Raw genomic sequence first — 26,728 nt, forward strand, 5'->3', positions numbered from 1 at the left:
TAAGCCACAAAGAAAAGCTTCTATGGAACAGCAGCTAAAGTACAAATTTATTTGCTGCTAAAGACACAAGAGGCATGTTGCATGTCGTGTCATAATCTTGATGAATGCATAATTGCATGCCATGCAATCCCGCTCTCAATCCACACTGCAGAATAGTACTTTTTGTACTCCCGCACTGCTCCACGCCACTGTATTGAAATGGGTTGAAAATGTCAACCAGCATAACAGAGAGAGAGAGCACCCTAATTTTCCAAATATTTTCATATATTTCAATAGTTTTTCCTTCAACTGAAGCTCACATGCAATGCATGAATTATGCGGCAATTAATTTAGGATCCAAAAAATATCTACCATCTGTATGAGTAGAACCCATTCCCATTCAACCACCATCATCATCATCATCTTGACGCGCGACTCATTCATGTTCGATCCCATTCATTCAGAGATCGAGAGACAGAGAAAGAGAGACTTTGGTGACCTAAATTATTCAATTCGTTTTTATTTATTTTTAATTTTTTGATTTGTTGCAATATTTCCCCCAGAGAGAGCGAGTGCAAAGGGGTCTGCTTGTTTGTGTAACTATTTATTCTAATTTGACCCGCTTATTGAACGGGGGCCTACCCTCAGCGTACACTCTTACCCTTACCCCGTTTTCCATTAATTGTCAGAGCGATGTCGGCTAAATGATGAATCACTTTTTCATTAAAATTTGACTTTGAGTGTGACCCTCATGTTGGCTGGCGTTGACTCTCTGGTGCTGTGCGGTTAATAGTTAGCTTTCTTATGGATGGGGGAATCTGCACGAGAGTTATTTTTGTTTCCCAACCAGAATCGACAGCAGCTTCTTCAAGCATCAAACTCGTGCTGCATCCGCACTGTGACCCAGCGACACACAAACCCCCACCCAGCCAAAAACCGATAAAGAAAATCCACAAGAAAGAATGGGAAAAAAACTAAAAGATAACACACCTGCACAACGGAACGCGAAAACGGGTGTGCAGGGTGTGCAGTATTTAAGCAGGGGTGAAGCCCACTTGAAGACAGTTGAACTTTCGGTTCCATTTTAATAGCAACCAAAGCCGGAACTAAAATCGGAATGAATATACCCATCGTTCGAGTACTTGTTTTTATTCTGTTGTGTCTCCTGGCTGGATCGATGGCGCAGGATCAAGCAGGGAGTCAAGCCCCATTCCCATCCTCGAACTACACTGTTACCTTCTCCTCCTCAGACGATGGACTCGATGTGGACTTTGAGGATGTTTATCCTGAGACTAGTTCCTCTGCAGAAGCTAAACTATTCGGTGAGAACAGCGCTGTTCCTAGCTCAACTGTTCCCCCTACAGCTGTTCCCAGCACAACTTTTACCACTGCAGCTGTTCCCAGCAAAACTGTTTTGACACTTCTCGCTGATAACCCCGCTACCCTGAGCCTATCAAAGATATTGCTCAGCGATATCCTCGCCATTAACAGGAACATCACTTTGAGTCTTGACAAGCAAAAGGAATCTGTGCTTCTGATACGCCACGCCGAATCACTCCTGCTCAAGGCCACAAAAAAAATGTCTTTCATGGAGGCTGAGCTCCATCGAGGCTTTGTCAAAGCCATCCGCAAGATTGATGGGCATGCAAATCACATAATCGATGATGTCGCCTATATGCTCCAATTGCAGGATGAGAACAAAAAAAGTATCGACCGTGTTTCTGTTAAAATAAGGGATATTCAGAGCAAGATCCTCCGCAGCTCCAAGGGATTTGATCGGAAGCTACATCGTTTGAGGCAAATTATTCAGCAGAATATAAAATTCGAGGTTCTGAACCTGAATCTAACAGCCGGCAGCCTTAGCATCTCCCAAATCAAGTCTTTGGCTGAGCTGGAGAGTCTCCCTATCGTGTGGAAGAACAGCAAGCGTAGAGACATGCAGCTAACATCCTTGCAACACCAATTGTCCATCCTCAACAAAAGCCAAAAGAGGAGCCTGAATAGCCTGAGAGAAGTTCTCCAAAAGTGGGCGCCCACCAACCTCGCCTCGATCAACGATCAGCTTCAGTCACTGATCAACTCCCAGAAGCGCACGGAACTGGATTTAGCTGTCTGCGATAGGGACTCATCGAAGAAGTATAATGACCCATCATCAGACGAGTAAGTCTGTGATATACGGCAACATTGTCTTTGATGGGTTCTTTGATACTCGAGAACTAGATCCAAAGCTGACATCGAACCAAATGTCAAATGTCATGGTGTAATTTTTAACGAAAGGAATCGAAAATCTGTAACTTAGAGTAAAGTATTAAATAAAGACTTTCTTTGTATTGAATCGAGGCTTAGTATAGTACTTAATATACATATGTTTCACTTAATGTTAATCCCTGAATTGAACTACAGAAGAACGAGTATTTGAAGTGATTTAAAGATGCTTAATTCAACATTATATGCTGCTAAGATTCATTCGTAAGATCTTATGAAGAGTTAGATGAGTAAAGAAGTTTACCTCTCAGAACATGTTTTAAATGCTAACAAAATTTATAAATTTCTATGACTCTGGAAATTTAGATAAAAAAAATTACCTCTACATAAATTAAAGTGTTCAACTAACTAGTTAACTATTATGCACATAATATATGGAAGATAGGATTAATAGAGTATCATTATCTATTTGCCACCATTATCTTTGTATCTTCTGGCAGTTGAATCTTGACAATCAAAAGGTTCCACCCCATCATGGGTTCACTGCTAATTAAAGGCTTTCTCTTCCCATTCCCCGTGGCAGAACCTCTACACTTTAAAGTCAAATACTTTGGCAATGCATTTGCAGTTTCAGTTTTCCAGTTGTCGGCCAGAAATTGTTCATGGCAAATACGAGTATGCCAACTATTTTGGCTGGCTATCAATTTACAGACAAGAGAGGACACCGTGAAGCTGCTAAATGAAACTGATACCAGAACAAACCCCAGAACGAATCCCAGAACAGACCCTGGAGTACTATGTACAAATGTCTTGAGAGGACATGATGCAGGAGGTGGAGGAGGAGGAGTAGGAGGCAGACGATGGCGCGAAACAAAAGTCAAAACAAGCGCAACATGAATGAACCTTTTAACATACTTGTAGTTACTAATTCCAGGTGACAGGCGACACAATGAGTCGAAGTGGATTTTTCATTTGTGCACCATAGGGCACCCATGAGCAGGAGGCGGAGCAGTCCATAAACAGAAGAGACATCCAAACAACAAGAACAAAAGTGACCAAAATCAAAGGCTACCCAAAAGTAGTACCAGATGCTCGATGCGAAGGTGTTGCCGTTGCCATTGCCGTTGCCGTTGCCCCGCATATCTCTTTGGCCAGGGCGACCATCTCTTTGGGCACACGACTGATCTTCCCTTTTGGATTCCCTCTTCTTCTTGTTCTTTTTTTGGCACAAGCCGGGCAATAAATTATCAGATACAGCATCGACTCGAAGTTGAAGTCAAAACAAAGGCATAAACACTCAGAGATGGCAACAAAGCACGCACTCGACCAATTGACGACATAAAAGACCAGAACAAAAACCAGTATCGCAGGCGGGACGCGGGACACAGGAAGAGTGGAAACAGGAATCAGAAGCAAAACAAAACGAAGGCAAGAATGACCAGAAGTAGGCCCAAAACGAAGCCCAGAAATGACCAGAAGTATGCCCAAAAAGTATTGGGACAAGAGAGGACAAAACGCAGCCGAACATATAAACACTGACAACATGCTGCGACATGGAATCGCATTGGGTCCATGCTCATTCCCATACCCATTCCCAGAGTCCAGTGCCTGGCTATCGGAAGCAGCAGCAGCAGCAGCAGGAGCAGCAGCAGTGACAACTTCGAGGGCAAAGTCAATGAGCGCCTTCCTGCTCCCTGTTATCGTCTGCTACTCCTCTGCTGTAACTCCTACTCGTACTGCTGTCTGGCTGACTGCCGGAGGACAAAAGGATCCCGGCGTGTTGCAAATCAAAACATGGTAACAACGACAGCAAACAAAACTCGCAACATGCGTCGAAATGCTAAGAAATATTTTCACTCAGAGAGACCAGCTGAAAATTCTGAAACACCGAAACATGCAAACGGCTAAAAGTTGTCCACCAATAAAGTTCTGTAAAGAGGGAGGACCATTGTTTATGGAGTGGGTCTCGTTTTTTTGGGGAAAGTCAAATGCGAATTCTCATGGAAGGTGGAGAAGGTATTGGAAGAGCTCTCAGCGAAGATGGGCATTCAAAAAGTGAGTGTAGAAAGGTTTCCAGCATCATATGAAGTATGGGGAATATCTATACATTTTACTATTAAATTTCTCCCTCCATTGCCATGCCTTCCACTTTCTATCCAAAAGCCCAGTCCCACAATTCTATAATTTCCCATCGTTACCACTTAATTAAACCCAATTAATCTACAATATAAATTATTAAATTTCATAAGGCAACAAAAGTTAAATAACTTACAGACAGACATCCACACTGACGAGAGGTTTCGACACCCAAAACCAAGCCACAAACTCCGCCAGAGAGCCTCAAGAGCAACAGCAGCGCATCTGCCACAAGAGCAACAGAGGCAAGAGGCAAGAGGCAGAGACGCTGCCACAAGACCAAGATGAAGACCAAGACGATGCGAATGATTATGAAGAAGAGTGAGAGAGAGAGTGGAGCAGGGTATCAGGTTGGGGGTCCCCTGGATGGGGGATTGGTATCACAGAGAATCGGCATGGGATGTGGATGGGATGAAGCTCGCCTCGGTTACGGTTCGGTTCGGTTCAGTTCGCCAGCTCCATGCTGTGCGCGATTCATGTTTGGTGATTAAAGTAAAGTTCGTAAATTTACAGTTTTCATCAAAGAGGCGACTGTGGCAGGGACTGGACTCACCTTTTCAGTTGGTGCTGCTCTGCTCTCAAACAGAGAGTTCGGCTCAGAGTTCAGGCCCAGGTGACTGGGACTTCGACTCCAGCAGCGACTCCAACATACTCCTCGCCCAGACACAGACACAGACTGCGACTCCCATTCGCGACTCCCGACTCCTTTGGCTTTTCCTAAACTGATTTCCAGCAATAAGCATTAGTTGAAAATTGCAATTGTTTTTGCAAAAAGGGTGAAGGAGGGGCACACCGCGGGGGAGTGCCGTGCCAGAGTCTCCACTGCACGATTCCTGCACAGCGTTGCAGTTGGAGACCCAAAGGAGGTGGTGGCAGAGGCACATCATCAACGTCCCCAGCCACATCGTCACTGGAACCCAAAACGAGAAAAATCCAATTGTATTTAACGAATTTTTGTTTTCTTGTGCCTTGGACTTCGATGTGCCAGCCATCGGAGTGGAGTGTGGAGTCCAGATGGGAGCGTGGAGCGTGTAGTGTGTAGCGTGGAGTGTGGTGCACCTCTGTGTGCCGTGAATCATATGGACACCATTAAATGGAAAGGTACGACCAATGGCAATCACCAACACGCGTCAATTGTGCGCGCTGTGTGAGACCACTCTCTGCGGCCAAGGGAAATCTCTGAAAACTCTGAAAATTCAATGCTGAAAACTGAGAAGGAACCCCAGAAAATCTGCCCAGCGATCTGCACAGCTAACTTTTGATCAGAGCTGAACGCGTGCTCGTGACACGCGACGATCATTTACAGAGGTATCTGCGAAGATTGGATTTCAGAGCAAGCACGAGGGCATCACAGAGGCTGATTGCAACCACAAATGAAATCTGCTCAGGCTTATGCTGCGCGGTATGCCAGCCAGGTGAGGGTATATAGTTCTTGAGCAAATGTTTGTGACAAACCGAAGGAAGCTATGTAAAGAATGAATAGATATTTAATTTTTTTATTTGGAATTCACATTTTTAAAGATTAGTAATAATATTTGGTAGAATTATCCACCTAGATTTAATACAATCTAAGGAAGATTACACCAAGAACAAGCAATCATATTACATAGCCTCTTTTTAAATTTTGTCTTAGTTGGGTTGATTTTTGTTGATGAATTTCTTAGTGATAAACATCTTCGTTTGTATATGCCACAAAAACAATACCAAGTACAGGGTATCCCACTGCCGCAATGCTCACCCAAATAGCTCTTTGCTTGTATTTTTAGTTGGAAATGGGATCCTCGGATTGCGCCATGTGAAAATGACCCGGCAACCATTCCACGAGTACGATGTGCGGTGTCAATGCTTATCAAAGACCTGCAGTCTGTTGGTGCATTGGTGCCCGCGGAAACCGCAACCCATTAATAAAACCTAATAACAACATAAATGCCAATATCTTTTTAACAAATTTGCGTGGCCCACAGCCGCCGGCCGGCTGCCGCAGTCGAGTGGAGTGCAGATTTCGATAAGTGAACTAAATAAGCAGATTAAACCCGAACGATCGTAATAAATGTAATTTGAATTTCCTCGCACTGATGTGTGCCTCCTGAGGTCTGCTCTGTGGAACATTACTTAATTGCATGGAGAAGGATATCACCGGGCAATCGATCGTCACGGATTATAGAACGTGTAATAGAACCAGTTCAAATTATGCCTTTGAGTGGCTCTGAAAAAAAGGGTTACAGGTGTTGATTGTTGCCTCTCCTCTGTGTTGCAAGTTGCCGATGCATGATGGGGAGATACAGCCCATGATGATGATGCTGTGGATGCTACGTTCGAAGATGTAGAAGATGATGCTGTAGATGCTACCAAAGATGTTTCTGTCGATGTTGTAGTGGTCCGTCGAGCGTGTTGCAAATTATTGCATTTCGTACGTGACCCAAAGGGGTAACGAAACACCCAGACTAGGACCAGGACTAGCATAGAACAGAGATCCATAGATTGGTACAGGAATTCACGAGAGGCCACTGAACTGATCTAAAAAATCTCTTCATTTAGTTGTGGGCCATCGATTCCGGGTTCAATTAATGTCTATTTTGTTTGGCCAACAAATTGAACAAACTCTGCAATTGCTGCCGCCTGATGCCGCAACATGACTCTATTTTATTTGCTCTTGTTGTTGATTATTGCTGGCTGCAGCCTGCAGCCACCAGCCTCCTGCTTCTTGCCACAAAACCCACTCTGGCTGCCTCCGAAGACAATCAAACCGAGGCTGCACCACAATTTGAGTTCAGAGTCCCGGGGTCAAGCAACTGCCGGCTACTGAATTTAACCAAAAAATTTGTTGCCAAAAATTTTATTCTGTTTTTGAATACTCTTGTATGGGGTATTATGGGTTCCATACATATTTGCAATGCAACAAAAATAAAGCATCGATGACTCTTTACATATATCTACATATGTAAGTATGTATGTATGTATGTATTTATATTCTTGATATTGATAGTCATGGCGGCTCATGGTCATTTGGCGGCATCGTTCATTCGGTTTGGCGGGAGAAAAAAACTTTGTTATTTCTAAAATTCCATCTATCATGGCAACAATTATTATTGAAGGGTATAAAACGCTTCGGCTCCCAAAACGATTACCTCGCTACCTCATGATTTAATTCGAGGGCAAACAAAATCTTTTATTTTAGTTTGCGGAATCTATATCTGGAGTTCGAACAGCAAACAGAAATTGTTTTGATAAAAATCTCTAGCGGGAAAAATTGGGGTTTTTCCCCTGCGCCTGCTCCAAAAGTCAATAACAATAACGTGCCAAAAGTTTGCTACTGAATTTTAAATATTAATATCTTTTACAGAGTCGGGATACAGAGAGATACTGGTACTTTGGGGGACGCCGCCCCGCCCCGACCCGCCCCGTCTTGTGGCTGGGCTTTGGATTTTTGGGTTGCACGTTTTTGTTGTAGCGGAAAAATTGTTACTTTGAACATGAAAAATATCTTGTTTAGATTTTATTTTCGAGATAGACAACAAGTAGACTTAATTATCATTTTTTTTGCGAATATATAAATACATTAGCTAGGGTTTCGGCGGTGGCTTATTGAGGGCGGCTGTGGCTGCCTCATTTTGGCCAACTTTCGCCAATGGGAAAAGTCCAAAAAAACAAAAAAAGAAACGAAACGAACCGAACCGCGTACCACAATCATTTCCCAGCAAATCTATGCGCATCTCTATGCAAATGTGTGTTGTATCCGAACCGAATTAAGAATAGCCAGAGAATACTTAGGACGATCCCGAGCCGAGCCGAGCGGAGCAGAGTCGCGTTGAGGCTACGGCCAAACATATTTTCCATGTCGATGCCATCGATTGCGTTATGCAAAATATATGCAAATGCCATAAATACGAGAGAGTCGAGAGTGGCAGTCTCCTTCCATCCTTCCGTGCCCCATCTGCCTGCCTTTTCTATGCCACTCTATGCGAGCTTTTCCAGGGAAAACTTGTGGCGCGGCTTTGAAGAGTCGCGACTTTCCGACTCGTACGACTTGCGACTCTGGCGATTTGAGAGATTTGTGAAATTTATCGGGCCAGTTGAGAGTGGGTAAGTGGGTGGATGGATGGATGGATGCTCGAATGGTTGCTTTTGCTGGCTGGAAAGGTGTCGAGAGGTGGCTTAGGTGGTGGGTGTTTGTATCTTTTTGTGCTGCTGATGCTGCTGCTGCATTCTCGGAACGGTAGTTAGGCCGCTGACTGGAATAATCGACAACTTTGACAACGATTTGAATATCGTTTTGTTGCCTAAATTGAGAGTTTGGTCAGGAGAAAGAGAGAGAGAGCGAGAGAGCGAGGGAGAGGAGGATAGATGGATGGGTAGAAATCTGCAATATCACGACGTTGAACCCATCTGTCAGGGAGTTTGTAATTGAGCCCAACGAATACCAAATCCAAACCGGTGAACATTTCTGTGAGCATAATGAGGTGTTTGTATAGTGAGGTGCATCCATGGGTCATGAGTGGCACGCGGAAAACTCAAGGCGTGCTTTAGAAAAGATAATTTCATTGGAAAACTAAACAAGATTTTTATTCTATTTTTATTATTTCCTACTAATTTATTTACAAAATTCTCTTAGTTCTACCGATGGACTAGGTTATGATTCTCCGCTTTTGCTAAAATATTGAATATTTTTATATACTAAGAAAGGAAGACAAAGACATTTGTTTTTAATTTATAATAATTTAAACCGGAATTTTCCATATATCTGGACATTTAAAAATATTTTTATGAGCTAAGAGTCGTTTAAAACACCGAAATTATAATACTTTTAAGCACATACTTCCACTGATTTTTTCTTTTACATTTTTATCAATAATTTGACAAAAAATTATGAGAGTTTGATGGTAAAATATTTTGCAGTAAAATCAAAACCATAAATCTTACACAAATAGCACTCAAAAAGCAATAAGACTATTTCAACGCCATTGTGTGCTAAGTAGATTTCAAAAAGGCGATACAAATTCCAGACTCCTGTCCAGACAATGGACAGGGAGGGGGCATGAGGCATGCGTTGCAGCAGAAGCGGCAGCAGCAGCAGCTACTGAGGCAGTTGCAAATGGGCTTCTCCTGCTGCTACGCAATTTCCATGACAATGCCAACAGGGCCTGGACCAGGGCTAATCTATGAGGCAAGATCACAGGCAAAAGATGTTGCAAGATGTTCCGTTTTGACCAGGTTTTTGCTGAATCAATTTGTTAGAGAAACAATGACCCAAACGCAGGACAAAGGCCCAAAGGACTGGACAGGGGCACTCTGGAGAGGCGTGTGACATTAGCAGACAGTTTTGCGGGCACCATCGTTATGAGGGTGGATTCTCCTTCCCCTTTGCCTTTCCCTTCCCTATTCTCATAAACGCACAGCCAAAGATAATCGGATTGTTCAGGCCGAAAAGGTAATTTGTGGGTTTTTAAGGCCTACATACAGCTGTACAGGCCAGGCCGTACCGAGCTGCAGAAAGTTACGAGTTTATGCAAAAAAAAAATATTCGAAGAGACAACTTCTTCAGCATTTTCGAATGTCAGCGGGTGGCTTATCGCATAACGTTTATCGTTTATCGCGATAATTCCCCCAACACTCAACAGTCAACAGTCAACACTCTCGAAAGTTCAAGGAATTCCAAGGATGAGGAAGCACTTCTTCTTTTTTCGGGTAAAAGTGTCACACACATGCAAACGTCGCGACGTCATCGTTGTCGCGAGCCATTCAAGATCTGCATCGCACCGCAGCTGAGGTTGCAGCTGACCCAACATGCAAAAGAAGCAGCAGATAATCATGTCTTGCCACAGCATCCAGCAGCCGGCAACCGGCAACTGTGCCACACACTCCTATCTGATCTTTAGCATCAATAAGTCCTACTACCTATAGATGACCAATACGCTGAGCTGTGGACGGAGAGGCAGCGAAAAATGTTGTCAAGAAATGAAAGATCTTTGCCTGCTTCTACGAGTATCTTCAGGCGTTCCCCACTCTGATTCTGATTCGTTCGCCAAGTAGTGTAAATATCTTTCTATCTACGTATCCCACAGCAATTCAACTTTGTACATTTGCAAGTGCCAGCATCAATTAAAACTAATAGAACAATTAATGAAACACAAACCGCAAAATGCAACCACAAAAGCGAGAACTTAGACGGAGACAAGACACATGAAATACGCGTTGAACGCAAAAGGCAAGGCGAAGGCGCACATTCAGGGACTGATCGAAGTGGGAATGCTCTTCAACAGAAATACGAATTATATTATAGAGCTTTAAGTACTTAGAAATCATGGAAAACGTAATAGTTTTACCTACTATGACAAGCTCTAATACTCATTATACCCATACAATTTAGTTGCAAAACTGCACAAATTAAAAGCGTAGGTTCAACATCCAATATTCTTCCCTTTGGGACTAACAAAGCTCTCATTAAATATAAAATACCCTTTAAAGAAAAGCATTCCAGGTGCATACGGAATTTTCTTTCGGAAGCCATGAATGAATTTTATTCTGCCGCATTCATAATGGTCCACATAAATATAATTATCATTCTCTTTGGCAATCAAGCAAAATTACTTATTAAACGAAGTAAATGACTGAGCAATACATATGTAAGTGAATGCATCTCTAAATAATATCTCAATTCAAATTCTAAAGATTGATTTACTTTTGGTATCGAACAGCAAACAGAACCAATAACTTTACTGAGCAAAAAGATATGCAATTACATGCCTCCTGTGAGAATTGAACTCACGGCCCCTGGTTTACAAGACCAGTGCTCTGCCACTGAGCTAAGGAGGCTTGCTTGAAAAGACCAAACCATCAAGAAATATAAAAGGTAACTTGGCAGTAGCTTCTATCTAATGATACATCTTCAAAAACTTATCTTGGGGTAGTACGAATATGTATCTTTCCATTGATATCTTATCAAGTGAAACATGTGTCAAAATTCTGTCCAAACAAAACTGTTGAAAAAAAAAACGGAAACAACCAAAACAGTACATTAAACCTTAAAATAATTTTTTTAACCTGATTCCTAAACTGGAATACATTTTTTATTATTTAAAAAAAAAACTATAAAAGTTTCGAGAACGATCTAAAAACTCCCATATAAATATAATTAATTATTATTATAATTAAAGCCGCAAAATATAACTCGAATCTTCTTCCTTATGGGTCTGACAAACGTCTGCTTAAGTCCACAATGCCCTTCAGAGTAGAGCATTCCAGGCGCAGGCGGAACTGTCTCTCAAACGCAAAGAAAGAGTTTTGTTCTGCCGTATTCATGATGATCCCCATATAATCATCATTGTCTTTGGCAATTAAGCAATATGAATAAGTAAATGAATGAGCGAGTGAGTGAATGGATGAGTGAGTAAGCGAATGCATGTCTTAATAATTTCTCAACTCTAATTCACAAGAAATTAGAAATGGGTGCGGGTGCGGCCACGCTGCTCCCCACTCTAGATCTTCGTGGCAAACGCTCCTCTCCAGATCTTTGTGGCAAGATTGAACTGTAGGGCGTGGCAGTGGTGTGGCTCCCCATCAGTGTCTGTGTGTGTGTGGCAGGCAAAGTGCACAAACAGTTAAATGCTAGATTGCAGTCACAGGAACATGCAATTCCGGGCCCGGCACTGGAAAAACAATTGAATCTATGAATTATGAAATATTTTAACTCTAGCAAAATGCTCTTCCCCCTGCGGTGGCTCTCTCTGTGTAGCTCCCTAATTAACTAAGTGCCACGCACCTTGGGAGTCAGAGAGTCGCAGCTGGGGAGAAAACTAAGAGGAAAGCACACCCAGTTTCCATTTTCCATTTCCTATTTCCAGCTTCATGCATTTTTAATTCCCTTAATAGCTTTTGTCGCTCTAGCTCTAGAGCCAGGACCCAGAGCCAGACATTGATGGACCAGCCAGAAGCCAGCAAACAACAAAAATTAAAACGCCAAAAATGCTGTGTACTCTACCGCAGGTGTCCTGGTGGCCACAGGATGCAGATTAATTTCCCCAAACCAGGGCGCAGAAACAGGGGCCAGGGCAGCACCATGGATGGCCTGTTAAAAAGTCACCCAAAAAAGTTGTCCGTACCTGGGTCGCATCTGCTGGCTAAAACTAAGCGCAATGTGTCCTCCATCAAAATTAATTACCAAAAGGAGCAAAGCAGCGCCCACCATGATGCAAGGCCAATTGTCAGTTGCGGTTGCCGGGGCGCAAAAGTTAAAAGGGGGCGACTCTGCCACCCATAGCCCATCGCCACTCAGCATCGCCTCCCTCCAGGGCTCATCAGTCAACACTTGCGTAACAGTTTCCAAAATGATAAATTGCCACCCCCCTCAGACGGACCGAAGGACGTTGGGACTTGGCCACTCAACGCGTATTTTGTGGCAGAGTCAGCGTCAGCGGTATCAAGTCGATAGATACTTTGTTGCATATTTTGGGGCGCTGACTGTAAAAAGCCAAAATTAGATTGAGATGGAAACTGGATTAAAAAAAAAGGGAGAATAGTATATTTAAACAGGGAAAAGAGATACAGAGAGAAGAGTTCACTCATAAGAATTATATGAAAGAGTCATAAGAAAAGAAAATGAGCTATGCACGAGAGTCATCCACAAAGTTCGAGCGTCCATCATTTATTTAATTTTATTAAATTTTATCACTAAGATAAAAGGGAATTTCCTTTAATTTCGAAATCAGTATAACTTCCACAAAAGGCAATAATATTCTTAAATTTTTAAGTTCCACAAAAATACACACATACATATTAATATATGTATATCTGAGCATATCTGAAAATCCTTGCATCCCATCATTCAATCCAGCGACACAGCTATCTCTCTCCTTGACTCTTGGAATGCGAATTTCTCATCGCATAAATTCTCCGCAGCACGAACAATAAAGCTGAAAGGATAATGCCAATGCAACTGAATGCAATGGAGGCCAATGAAAGGATACTGGGGTGGGGTTTTGTGTGGGGGTGTCGTCTGATTTATTGGCTAATGCGCATTTCATGCCCTCGGTGCCCTCTCGCTGGCGACACCAGAAGTTGAGGCCAAATTAATTAACAACAAGGCGAACGCATTGTATTGTCTGTTGCCGCTTCGGTTGCGCGTTGTTGGTTTTTAATTAAGGAGTTGAATGCAAAATCAAAATTAAAGTGATTTACGCCACAGATAAAAAACACACCAAGAAAAAACGAAAACGAAACGTACTGAAATTACTGTCTGCTTTAATTATAAACAAATACAAGAGCGATGTACAGCCAATGATAGAATAAACAAATAATTAAGAGGCGGCAAAGTTTGGAAGTCGCTTGGGGGTCGATTGGTTGTGTACTCGTACAAAGCATTTTCCCGTCAATATTTGCCCTCCAGACAGGGGATGTCAACTGAAAGCGGAACTTCCATGGTGGTGGGGCAGTGCCTGATGTCCTGTCAAAGATAATGTCACACATGATTGCTTCTGGGTGGGTTTTTCGATATCCCCTCTCTAAGATTTCTGTCTGAGTTTCTAATTAAAAATGTAAAACATACTTGTACAATATATAAATAGAATACACATTTGTGGGTGACATTTTCATTTTGGCTTTTGCACTTTGCTCATGGGGGTTAAAAAAGGACCTTTAAGCGCGTAAACATGGATCTACTTTTGCGTTCATTTGAATTATATTTCAAAGTGATATTACGGCACTTCATATTTGATTTACTTATGATATTGCACAGTAAACAGCAAGTTGAATATTTTTAAACAAAACAGGATCAAAAAGATAGATATGCCTCCTGTGAGAATTGAACTCACGGCCCCTGGTTTACAAGACCAGTGCTCTGCCACTGAGCTAAGGAGGCTTGCTTGAAAAGAGCAAACCATCAAGAAATATAAAAGTTTCACACTAGTTAGCATCAACGAGTATGTATTGATTTTAGATAAAGTGGCAGTAGCATTTATCGAAATATACATCTTCCAAACCTTATCTTGGCAAAGAGTTTGTATCTTTCGAAGAACATAGACAGCAGCAGACCATTATCTAATTATTGATACCTTATCAAGTAAAACATGAGTCGAAGTTCTGAAAACAACTTCTTCATATTGTTAAAAAACCGAATTTTTCAGAACTTTAAAATCATTTTTAACATGTACATGTACATGTACATGTACATGAGAACAATCTCATTAACAATTAATGCACTAACAAATTTGATTCCTTTGAATTATCCTTGTATACCGTGGGAATCAGTCCGGAATCAATCAGTCCCATACATTTCCGTACGAGCACAGTTTCGCTGTCGATGTTTGCTCAGTTCCACAATTCTATATCTCAGTTCGCTGGGAATTTAAGACCTCCCCAGAACTCCAGTTAAAGTCCAAAACACAAAACAAGAAAAAATTTGCGTTAGTAAAACCCCCAAACAGGTTTTTGGACCGCTTAATCCTTCCAGACGAATGCGCTGAAATTATTTATTATGACGCAAAACTTTTTTCCGGTGCCGCAGTGCAAACGCGTACCGTACCGCGTTATCTCCTGTCCAAAAGAGCCAAAGGGTCTCGCACGGGCATCCGCCGAACTCGAACACGACACTGCCACCACCACAAACACTCTCCTTTTCCAGAGAAATCAGAAAACAACAATTGAAAATTACTTCGGAAAAAATGCACACCAAAAACAGAGCTTTAAAAGGTGTGTACCCCGAATTAAATCGTTGGTAAGCTGATTTTTCGACAGGAGCCACTTCAAAGGAAACAAATCTGTTCATTTGGAAGAATCGAATAAAGTGGGATAACGTTCCCAAAACGAATGTACTGGGGAAAACGATTAACTCTTAATGGAAAAAAATTCTTCGCATTAACTCCTAATCGAAAAAAAGGTCATCACATTTACTCTTAAACGAAAAAAGGGACTTTTCAATCAATTTTCAATTCTGCTTAAAATTTATAGAATTTTCAGCAACATTCTAGCTTATAATTTCCTTGACTCCGTTTTACAACACTATCGCAAAGCGTCGTTTGAGCCAGCAAACTATCGATACGATATTTACGGCAACGATATATCCACGTAGTTTCCAGCACTCGTTGCCTTTTTTTTTCACTTCGTAATAACTATCTGGCAAATTCAATTTGATTAATTTGGGAACAATGCCGCTGGATCAGGTGGTAGCTTTATTTGTGCCCAACAGCAATTTCCTCAATGTGGTGTTGGTCAAATCGTTGGACTTGTACAAGCCAGGCACAATCAACAGAGAAGTGGAGGTCGTCGAAAATATTGTCATTAATCCCAATATAATATGCTGGAGCGAGAAAAAGATCCAGCATCGCATCATAGTGGGAGAATACTTCGAGTTTGTCACCAGATTTGGATTGGAGGACCGGGACCCCGTGTACACTCAGTCGCTTAAGTTCTCCGACTGCATTAGCTTCAATCTGAAGCTGCACGAAATCAATTTGGAGCTTCTTATGCGCCAAACGCTCAAGGTGGATATCATGGATCTGCGCATAAACCTGGTCGCCAACAAGCCCTTTTCGCTGCACTGCAGCAACTGTGCCACGGAGCTGATCCAAATGCGGACATACCGCATCATTGATCCGCTGCCCATGTACACAAAGAGAGTGCCACGCGACTTCTGGGATAGCTTGGAGCTGAGGAACATTTCGTACTCCGAACAGATCTACTACGGCCTCAATCAGATTGTGATGTCTGCCAATCACATCCAATTCGACACTAAAATGATCTACTGCCGCAAGCGTCGTCGCGTCTTGTGCCCCGGTTGCCCGAGGGTGTTGGGCACTTTCCTCCCGAGGGCTGTGTGTCTCCATGCGGATGCCCTGCGCATCGGTACTCGTGCGTCCCCTGCAGCTCGCCTGGAGTTCAACGAACTATTTGGCCACATCACGCCCACACAGCTGATGTTGCGTCTGATGCAAGATACCGAAATGTCACGGATGTTCCTAAAGTGTGTGCGCCCCGATGGTCAGATGCATTATATGCTCCTGGTGCCGGAAATGAAGAAAATTCAGTTTCTGCTCTCCAAGCCATCGCTTTTCAGTAAGATCGATATGAAACCCCTGGATTTTATGGATGCGGACACCAGCAGCGAGAGCGATGACAGTTCGGACAGCAGCAACGAGAGCTGCAGCAGTTCCACCGATGAAGATTCACCGAATTCCATAGATAACCCCGGCTCCACACCCATACCATCACCGATTAAGTCTATGGATCACGCTCGTCGCCCAAATACCACCAGGAAGTCCATCGAGCATGTATTTCTGACTCCCTATAATGGCTACAATGTTAAATATATCTTCGCCAGCACTGATTCAGAGCTATGCGATTTAAAAGACACCATCCACGATTGGCGCGACAATAATGTGCGCTCCCTGCGCATCTCCTACGCGATGATGATTGAGCTGGTCAGCGAACTGAATGCCAACGAGCATATTGCGGCCGCTCTGGGCAATTTAGCGCCGCCCTGCCGCTCGCTAGAGCCACGCTCCAGTCACATCATATTCGAGTCCGACGAGGAGTTCTATGACACGCAACAGCAACTGGATGTGGTCCAAGTGCCATAGTTTTATTGCGTTTCAATTTAATAATATCATTCTTGGAGAACCTTTATTCCTAAATACTGTCACAAAGAATTTGCAAACATTACATTACAGACATGAAATTTCTTAATGAATAAAAGGAGAAACCTAAAAAAACAAAAAATATCTTCAGACAAAAATTGTATGCACTTTCTTTTATTTTATCTCCACTTTTCCGTAAAGAAGGAGCTATTCTATAATTGAATTGCGTCATGGATGCTTCCTGAACAGACCCATAAAACTGTTCCCCAAGCAATGATTTAACCCTTTTCCTGTATTTCCTTTTAATATTTTCATAATTTCTTGGCATATTTTCTTAATTGTCTTGTTGTTGTGGTAATTAGTACAGATTTAATTGCGGGCAAATCCTTATAAATATTCCAAGCAACCGATGCGGTTTATGGCTTATCCAACCCTCCAGTTTTTGGGGCAATGGAAATCAGGGTAAATACTCCATCCTCCTGCTTAAGGGCAGGACTGACCACATCATTAATCGTTGGCTGGTTAACGTACAACAATTTGTCCAAATAACAATTAAGGCCCAGCCCCCAACAAAGCAAACAAGCTAAGCACCCTAAAGGACATGGACACTCCCACAGAACGATGGAGGTCTACTGATCAGGGAATCGTTAACAGCATTTGACAGTTGGCTAATGAAAATCCAAGGGAGTGAAAGTGTTGCAATGTGATTAATGATTTGGCTTGGTTTTAAATCTCTCCTGCGTTTAAATTTCTCTGTAATTCTGGGTCCTAGAATCCATCCATTATTTATGCACTCCCCGTTCCATTATCCCACATGCACTTTGGTCCATTGTTCAGCGCGGCATTTCAGTGGATTTCGCTGTGGTCTTTCTTTTTTGGTTAGGACAACAATGACTTTCATTTTGGTATATGAAAGATTTCGTTGCAGGTGGAAACAAAATGGCTAATGGAGATGGGACTCGGTTCTATTGTTGGTCCAGCCTTTGTCCGGGAGTGGTTCCATCACCACTCTCTCAACCCCACCCTCCATAAATACTCGTAGATACTTTCTAGAATTACAAAAGTGCATAGGGGTTATCTGTGTGTGTATGTGTGTGTGTGGAGAAATTCCCCAGCAATTGCCAATAATTAACATAATGAAACCATAAATTGTGCAAATGGAAGAAAGTACAATGACACTAAATGGACCCCACCCTACTATGGCAGAGCCTCTCCATGTAGTGAAATACTTCCAGAGAAAGCATGCGAAATTAATATCAACGCCCCGCTTCGCCTCATAAATTAATTTTCAAGTGCAACAGCTCCGAGTGTCGCAGTTAGGGAGAAAGTTCCCCCCTCATAGAAGTTCTCCCATAGAAAGTATATCCATATGGCTGGACCTGGTAGTCGCTTCTTTGGTTAATTACCAAGATGTATGCGTGTCGCGCGCACCACAGACCAATTAACCCCCATTATGGTCAACTTTCGAGTCGGCGTGCCAGTGACAATACTGCACACTCATCCAATCATCTCGTCCTGGTCCTGGGTGAGGTCAAGCGTTCGCTGAGCCCAGCCATGGCTCTGGCTGTGGCTCTCCCCAGTAATTAAGATTTCCAAGAGCAACAAGCACACACACAGCCCACATAAAAGACGCAAAACAAACTCATTTCCAGGACTGGGTCCAAATTGCTTTATGATGTTGCAGATTATGATAATGAATGATGCCATCTGGACCTGCACTTGGTGGCACTCGAACACTGACCAGGGGCTATGCTATGTTGACACTTTAAGTGATTTAATGTTATTGTTTTCGTAGCTTCTACCCCCCTTCATCACTCCACGCCACTCCCTCCCGCACGCAGAACTTTCATGTCACAGAAGCGTGCATAAATTTAATGAATATTAATGAAATGTGTTGTTTTTTTTCGAGGCTTTATAATTGAAATGCTTTTGTTACAAAAGTTTTTGCAGCAAAGTTTTCAGAAGAAGATGGCAAAATAGTCCGTGGAAGGTTTGCAGTTTTTTCGGAACTAATTGTCACTGAAGGGCATCTCTCTTAGATAGATTCCCCTCTAGCTCTTTGGCCAAAATACCTGATGTAGTAGCACTCAGTTTGGGAGAAATTTCACTGTGAAAGAATTCACGTATCACTTCATAATATTTATTATAAGCCACATAGGAAATATCTTTTATATGGAAAAAAGGAAAACATAGAAAAGCTCTCCCCTTTCCTATTTCATATCTAGAACAAGAACATATACATGTACATAATAGAAAACTCCACCTTTCTGTGTGTCATTCCATGGGTAACTTATTTCCAATTGAAAGGTTTTATTTAAAATGTATTTTTGACACAAACTTTTTCGCTTATCATTTTGCGGATCGGAACGTTGAAATGTATGGAATATACAGTCAGTCGTGTACGAGTATACATATATGTACATATGTACAAGCATATATATTTTTGCCAGTTTATTGACACAATTGTGAACAAATAAATCCCCAACTTCGGGCCACTGTGAATGCTGATTGCATATCTCTTTTTTGCGCACCCACCCAGCACACTCTCCACTCTTCTTCGACTGCCCTTCTCCTTTTCGGTGAACTTCCATTGAAATGTTTTTGATTGGAAAAAATTTAATTTCCTATACGCTTCAACACTGCTTATCGCCGATGGATGCATTGTGTGCCATGCTATCCATCCAAAATGTGCAAAAAAAAAAATTGGCAACCTCCCGACGATTTTAAATTTAATTCAAGTGTTTGGCTCAACTGTTGGATATCTAAACTTTTTGTTCACTTTTTTGTTGGAGTTCCATTTGGTGGTGCTGCCATATGTAAGCGGGGTGTGGGGTATGTACAAAAACCTCAAACCACAATTAATTAAGGCAAACGCTCTTGAGGACAACAGCAGCACCAATATCGAAACATTCATTGAGAGTTTTTTTTCTAGTCGCCAAAGCTTCAATTACGATTTTTCGATTTAGTGTGCGGAGAGAGGAATCGCACTGCCAATTGTCAGAGTCATAACAAAAAGAAGAGAAAAAAAATGTTCATTAAACGTTGGCTCTCCTTGGTGGTAAAACCAAAACCAAGCTGTCCTTGTACCGTGTATAAAAGGTATACGGTTTTTGTGGGTTAATGTTAAGGCCAGAAGGTAGAAAAATTAATCTATCTGCCTTAGTTCCTAGATAAACAAGTTAAACAGCTGTCCAAATCACCTTTTAGGAGATTTCAAACTCATATTAGGTAGATATATACAGTTATCTATTATCTACTGAAAATCATAAACATCTTAAATAAAACTACAGCCAAAGTATTGTCAGAAATCAACAATGGATCTCTTTTAGAGCCATCCATTTTCTCCAATTAGTAGTGCTCTCGATTGAATCTTTTTAACTTCTTTCCTGAGTAGAGGGTATCCAATTGTCGAAACTCTTGGTATTTCTTACTTTTTTATATTTTCCTTTGCATTCATACATACTCGTATTCGTTACACTCATTCGCAGTCGCTCTTTTGTCCCAGTGACAATGGCGGAACCGCAGCGATAGAGAAAGAGGGAGCGAGAAAACAGAAGGAACCGCAGCCTGATAGCAAGAGAGACAGAGAGAGAGAGAGAGAGTGCCAGAAGAGTAAAATTCATTTTTTCCATTAAACCGAGCCGTTGATTGTGCATGAAGCATCATCGGGCGGGGGGGGCACAAATGTCAGGGGGCTCTTCGGTTAGATGGAGGCGCTGCGATAGGTTGCCATTTGGAAGAGCGTCGGAGCGCCACCTTCACCTCATCCTTCCACGTTGAGTGCCAAAACGCATCGATTGTGCGGTTGACTCCCACGGGAAGGCATAAGGTATGGCTTATCCTATCGTTGGATGCTCTACCCTGGAAGGTGAAGCTTCTTTTAACTCGCTCCCTGCTGTTTTTATAGCTCTTTGGACGTAAGAAGTATAGCTGATCATCCCATCCATTCAATTCTTTTCCTCTCTACCATTTTTGTCTACTGCCTTAGAGAAGAATTCTTTGTCTTCTCCCACTTACAGTGGCTTTGCAATTCGTTGAGATCTTAAATTTTTAACCGCTTGACAAACTTGTTCCTCCTCATGGATATTCGATACACTTGCAAATGGCTTTTTGACAAACAATGACATGGACGGACTCACCTACGATTGCGGCCACAGTTTCTTTGCCTTTTTTTTTGTTGGTTCTTGTTCTTGTGATTCCCCCTTTTGTGATCACATTTGCAAATGAATTGCTTATTGACAGTTTGATGGAATGATTCCCTCGTTGCCTCGATTGTCGATTTGCCAGACTTTTGTTATTCTTTAATTATGGGCTTGCCACAGAGGGAAAGAAAAAACAAAGGATTCATCAGAATGGAAAGGGAATGATGAGGATTTATGCGAGTTTTTATGTGTACTTATTATGTATTTTCGCAATTAAAACTTGTTGTAATTGACAGTTTTTGTGGCACACTTTTAGGAGCGCACTAAAACAAAAATGACTGCATTAAAAAATGCGTGAAGAATGCTTAAAAAACATACATTAAAATGCAATTTTAAAGTGGTTTCATTCCGCCACAAAGTCACTTCCGGTTGATTGCATTCTGCAGGGCTCTTAAAAAATGTCATGCGACATTTCCCCTATCATTGCTCCTGCCATCAATTGAAGTTGCCTCCTGCAATTAACAACTTTCCTGTTCCTGGTGGAAAACAGATCTTCTCATGTATGCAAAATCCATTAAATCACTCGAAAAAAAAAACCAGAGACCAGCGGAGAAGAGGAGATGAGGCGTGGAGAACATTTGAAACCACTTCAAGAGCAAATGACACATAATATGACTACAAAACAGTTGCCTCATGCCACACGGAAAGATGTTCAGCAGCTGGGCCCCGCCCCTGGTCCGATGTCGATGATAAAGTAACAACACTCAACCTCTTGGCAGCAAAAACAGCAGTTGGGGGTTTTGCAAAACACCAAAAGGGTTGGTCACACCAGCCTCAAGAAGGGTTGGGTCTGGCAGTGGCACGAGCCAAGCGGGGGTTGGGGGTGCAAATGAAATTGTCACATTCGCAAATTTAATTACATCAGAGTCGTGACTGCAGAAGAGACCTGAGCGGCGCAACGATGCTCCAGCTCTTAAAGCTGTCCAAAAGTTCAGCTCTCTTTGTCCCCAATCTCTCTCACCCACTCAATGGGGATGTGTGTACCTGTCAAAATTTATTAAATTTCAAAAAAAAAATGTCACCAATATTTGACACACAGATAATGCCATGCATGATGAATCATGTCAAGCATGAAAAACTGATAACATAGAAATGAGTTTTGTTGCGAGCACCGGAAAGAGTGGAAAATGTTGGAAAACAAAAACGTAAATTTGTGTGGCATACTTTTGGGCACTCAACCAAACAACCCTCTCGACTGCCATCTAAGACCATAAAAAACCTTCATTTACAAATTGCACACCTGTCCACAGTCCATTTTCAATTAGCCTAAAAACCGCCCGACTAAAAGCCAACAACAACAAAAAGGTAGAGGTTCATCCTGTTTAAGGCCTTTTATCCCACTCATAATTCGCATAATGACAGAACATCTACCCAAAAACTTCTGCCCATCCTCTAGAGTCAACGGAACAGCAAACATCTGACCATCTCCCGGATGCACTTCAACTTTCCACCCTGTTGCGTACAATCAATGGGCACGGGACACGGGACACAGGACACAGGAGGCAGAGCACAGACCTTCCCACCCTGTTGATGTTGCTGCTGTTGTGGCAGCACACGACCAGCGCCGTCGACGCATTCGAATTGTTGCAAAAGTGCGAAACCGCAAATGTTAAACGTAACACACAAGTCAATTCCGCACCAACCCATCGAGAACTCGAACCCACAACAGCCCACATCGAGCGGTGAGCGGCGAGCGGTGACAACCGCAACCAGGCCACAAAGCTCTTCAATTTGCTTGCCATCTATTATGGCAGCTCATTGTGGGATTACCGCAAAACCCGAGCCCGAACCCAAAACCACCCAACCACCGAACCCACATCTAGAGTCAGAGTCAGAGCCAAACCCCGAATGAACCACCAACGCGTATGCGCCGCCTTGCTGCCTTCCTGCCTGCCTGCCTCGTCGTTCGCTCGGTGAGGAATTGCTAATAAAAAGGGTGGAAAATCCACTTTGCTATGGCATTTGATTTTGATTTTTTCCCACCCCCCGCCTTTGTGACTCTCGTCTGCGCCGCCCCATGGGACGGTAGGTTGTTGAAGGTTGCTGCGGGGCGGGAAGGGAGAGAGGACACGTATTGGCAGATAGACACTGAAAGGTATAGGAGCTTGATGACTTCTGATGTCAACGGATAAGTAGTGCACTCTAGCAATAGAGGATGCTGAGCTGAAAACTCAAAGCGAATTTTGTGTGTAAACTCTTTGGGAGGGAGACTACACAAAATACAATAATTATTGGGAATATTTATGCATTATATATTACATGGATTTCCAATATACACAGAATGTAGTGATGTATTTTCAAACACCCTTCCTCTTAAAAAAAACCCCAATTTAATTACTATAATTATTTCCGCAGACCAAAGTCAAAGTCAATAATAAAGAAAGCTCCTTCAATTGACCAATAAAACCGTCAAAAGCTAATACCATCTGCACAATGCGAAACACTCATCGGGATGATTACGATGACGAGAACCATGAGCCATTTTCGGAACCATGATGATTACGATGATGTGGAAGGTTGTGGTAGAGCTAAGGTGGAGGCTCAAGGAACAAAGGAATGGCCTCCAGCTGGGTTACTTTTGTGGCAGGTCTTTACAGGATTACACTCGATTACAGGATACATTACAAGTTCGACGGGCGGCCGCTCGCCCGCTGGGAGTGATCAATCAAGTCCGAACGAACGACAAAAAATTCATTCCATTCCAGATGAATGATTCCGGTCAGTTTTGGTTTCGTTTGCCATTATAATCATAGAGAGATGGAAGCCCAATGTTAATTATGAAATTGCGCTTTGGTACGTGGATGGACTCTGGGTAGCTTTACAAACAAATCATTTTGCAGCTATGTATATCAAAAGAATGGCATTGCGATTTTGTTCTGCACTGGGAGCTTAATGAAAACCGGAAATTTCACTTGTTTTCCATCAACATAATCATCATCGTCCGCCTTCTCTTTTGCCCAAAAAAAAAAACTTATTGCGTGCTATTACAGACGAGTCGTCTGTCTGGAGATCTGTTTACTTTTGTACTTGGGGGTTTCCGTTTCGTTACTCATTTTTTCAGTACTCCTTTTTAGGCGATTAATTAATGCAATTAATCTGCTGTGCTGGCTGGCATGGAGGAGGAGTACTTTTATTCCTTGGGTTGCAGTTGATGGAGTTGTTTGGGGGCGCATTTGTATTCCCCGTTCGGGGAATGAGTGTAAATAAATGGTTAAGATTAAGTTGAGATTATTACCAATCAAGGAATTCATTAAGCCTATAAACAAACACATGTACCAGCCAATATGCAGACATCAGTTAGGGCATGAGTGCCAAGTAATTACTTAGGCGATATTTAATTGGTGTGCACATGTGAAAGAGATTACTTATTGGACCTAGCTTTCAATCTCGTGTCAAACAGATCCTTTAAGTGCACACACTAAAGTGGATTCCTCTTGAAAAACTCCAAACATTTCCATAGCAATGAATAATTCCTAAATGTTACATAGGTCCTGACTCATTCTAGCCCCATTTATAGATCCCATTAACAGTGCCATCAGAATCAGAGCCAGCACTCATAGCATTCGATTGGAACTTGAACAAATTACCATATTAATTGCTACTAATTAAAAATTCATTAAAACACTGTGGATGGTCAGGACCGTGGGTGGGGCGGAGGGCGGAGGGGCACAGGAAGAGTGCAAAAGCCACAGAGCCACAGAATCCAGCAATTTATTATGCTTTGTCATCTGCCTGTGGACAGGAGCCAGCCAGTGTGCGCAAATGATAATAATAAACATTTTCATTTTCATAATTTCTACTCTTTTATCGTTGCGGAATCAATGAGTTCGAGTTCATAATGGCCAATCCCCTCCCCTATACCGCACTCCTACCTCTATGGATGTATGTATCTGTGTGTACTTTCAATTAGAAGCCAACTTTGGGCCATAACTCAACACTAAACTAGAGCAGAAAGTTACTTTCGCAGACCGAGGCGCTTGATACTCTTTCAGAGTTGCTTTCTTCGCTGTGTGGCAAACCCATCAACAAACTCTTGATTCCCCCTCTGCCAGGGTATAGATAGGCAAAAACATTGTTCACATGCTGAAAGTTTCAGTCGCATCGATATATAGGGATGCCCGGAATGCCCCGTGTACTGTGCACTAACTGTAATTATGCGGTATCTCTTTCCCTCTGCCCCCCCCACTGCATCTGTCCTGTAACTCCCCCCATAATGCTCTCCCCTTGCTGGATCCACCTGTAACATCTGTGTGCCCCTTGTGTGTGGCCTGGCAGCGGTGTCTCTATTCATGCCATAAATTCCGGCTGTGTGGCACATTAATTAATTTCGTTTTGTGCGCCATTTCAAAAAGGATTACGTAACGCAACTCTCTCTCTCTCTCTGACTCCCTCCCACCGCCCGTCACATGTGCTCAGGCAATTTTGTGCTCAGGAATCGTTATGTGGGTGGGGACTCCACTGTGTGTATTGCGATGCATCGCGAAGGTGCTTAATTGGGAAGACACTGTAACAAAAAGCTGCACAGAATATTAGTACCTTATTTAAAACAAACTTATACCTATAATTATATAACCAGTTACATATTTACATGCACTTTACTTTTAAATATCAAACGATTTCACCTTCACTTCCCATCCGATTTCCACCCCGATTAACAAAGCACTCTGTCTCAGCTGCTGAGCCGCAAACTTTGTGACATTATAAAATCTAATGAACAGAAATTAATTTACAATAATAATAATAACTCAACTAACACGAAACACGGCCCGAACGCGCCAAATAATCTACGCCTTTTGCTCCGACACCCCAGGGAGACAGCAGAAGCAGCAGCTCATGGTTTACGATGGCAACACTCGCTACAGCGCTCTTTGAAAGAGTTTCCGCTTACAATTTGCATAAAATTTGTTAGGAGAAGAGTCCAGACAGCTGGATGGCGTTAATAAGCGGGAGTCCAATTTGAGTGTGGGTGTGGAGTGAGGGAAATGGGAGATGGGAGGCTTACCTGTTGCCAGAGAGAGCAAACGAAGCTGGCTCTGGTGGTGCTCTTCGGCGGCTGCTGCTGTAAATGGATCGCCTTGTGGAATCCGTTAATTGTGTGTAATTAAATCCAACGGTAAAACAAATGACAAACACTTTGTCGACAGACAGCTGGAGAGGAGATGGAAGGGCATGTTCTGTGGTTACTTTGAGGTTGGCAGGGCCTCAACCCTTTGTTTCTCATCTCCTGTTCCTGGCCGCGTCCTTTCTTAATTATGGAGCGTGAATAATTCCCGCTGTCTGTGTGGTTTCCATTCGCGATTCATTGATATTATTTAAATTTTATATTTGTATTTTCCGTTGGGGTTGAGAATTGTCTCTTCCTTAAGCTTTAATTAGTGAAAATCAGGATGCGCCCGCGGCATAAGAGAGTCCACTTCCTGTCCTAGTGTTCAGAATCGAGTATCAGCCCTCCTTGGCTATCATTAAACGAGAATTTGAATTTATTTTTATAAATGGTTCGTCTCTTCTTCCAACAAATATCTTCGTTTACAGAAGTTTAAATCTTCTTCATTTAGTCTTCCACATTGCAGTGGCAACCACAAAGCACCAAAAACTTTTTAAACATTTCAAAATTTGAACTCGTTTATTTGGATTTGTGGC

The 26,728-nt window shown here is 42.4% G+C and overlaps 2 protein-coding genes and 2 non-coding genes across 4 annotated transcripts; 2 read left to right on the top strand and 2 right to left on the bottom strand.

Annotated features, from left to right (window-relative positions):
• The first annotated feature begins 1,156 nt into the window (after positions 1-1,156).
• LOC111068427 lies at positions 1,157-2,143 on the top strand. Its single transcript, XM_022357894.2, has one exon. The coding sequence runs from the start codon at positions 1,157-1,159 to the stop codon at positions 2,141-2,143; it is 987 nt and encodes a 328-aa protein (XP_022213586.2).
• Positions 2,144-11,061: 8,918 nt separating this feature from the next.
• On the bottom strand, positions 11,062-11,133 carry Trnat-ugu. The gene has a single exon. It is a non-coding gene; the product is annotated as a tRNA-Thr (tRNA).
• Positions 11,134-14,101: 2,968 nt separating this feature from the next.
• Positions 14,102-14,173, bottom strand: Trnat-ugu. The gene has a single exon. It is a non-coding gene; the product is annotated as a tRNA-Thr (tRNA).
• Positions 14,174-15,349: 1,176 nt separating this feature from the next.
• Positions 15,350-17,033, top strand: LOC111068337. Its single transcript, XM_022357743.2, has one exon. The coding sequence runs from the start codon at positions 15,459-15,461 to the stop codon at positions 16,887-16,889; it is 1,431 nt and encodes a 476-aa protein (XP_022213435.2). The 5' UTR covers positions 15,350-15,458; the 3' UTR covers positions 16,890-17,033.
• Positions 17,034-26,728: the final 9,695 nt, after the last annotated feature.

This window comes from Drosophila obscura, unplaced genomic scaffold (genome assembly GCF_018151105.1).
Source record: "Drosophila obscura isolate BZ-5 IFL unplaced genomic scaffold, ASM1815110v1 contig_4, whole genome shotgun sequence".
Classification (NCBI taxonomy): domain Eukaryota; kingdom Metazoa; phylum Arthropoda; class Insecta; order Diptera; family Drosophilidae; genus Drosophila; species Drosophila obscura.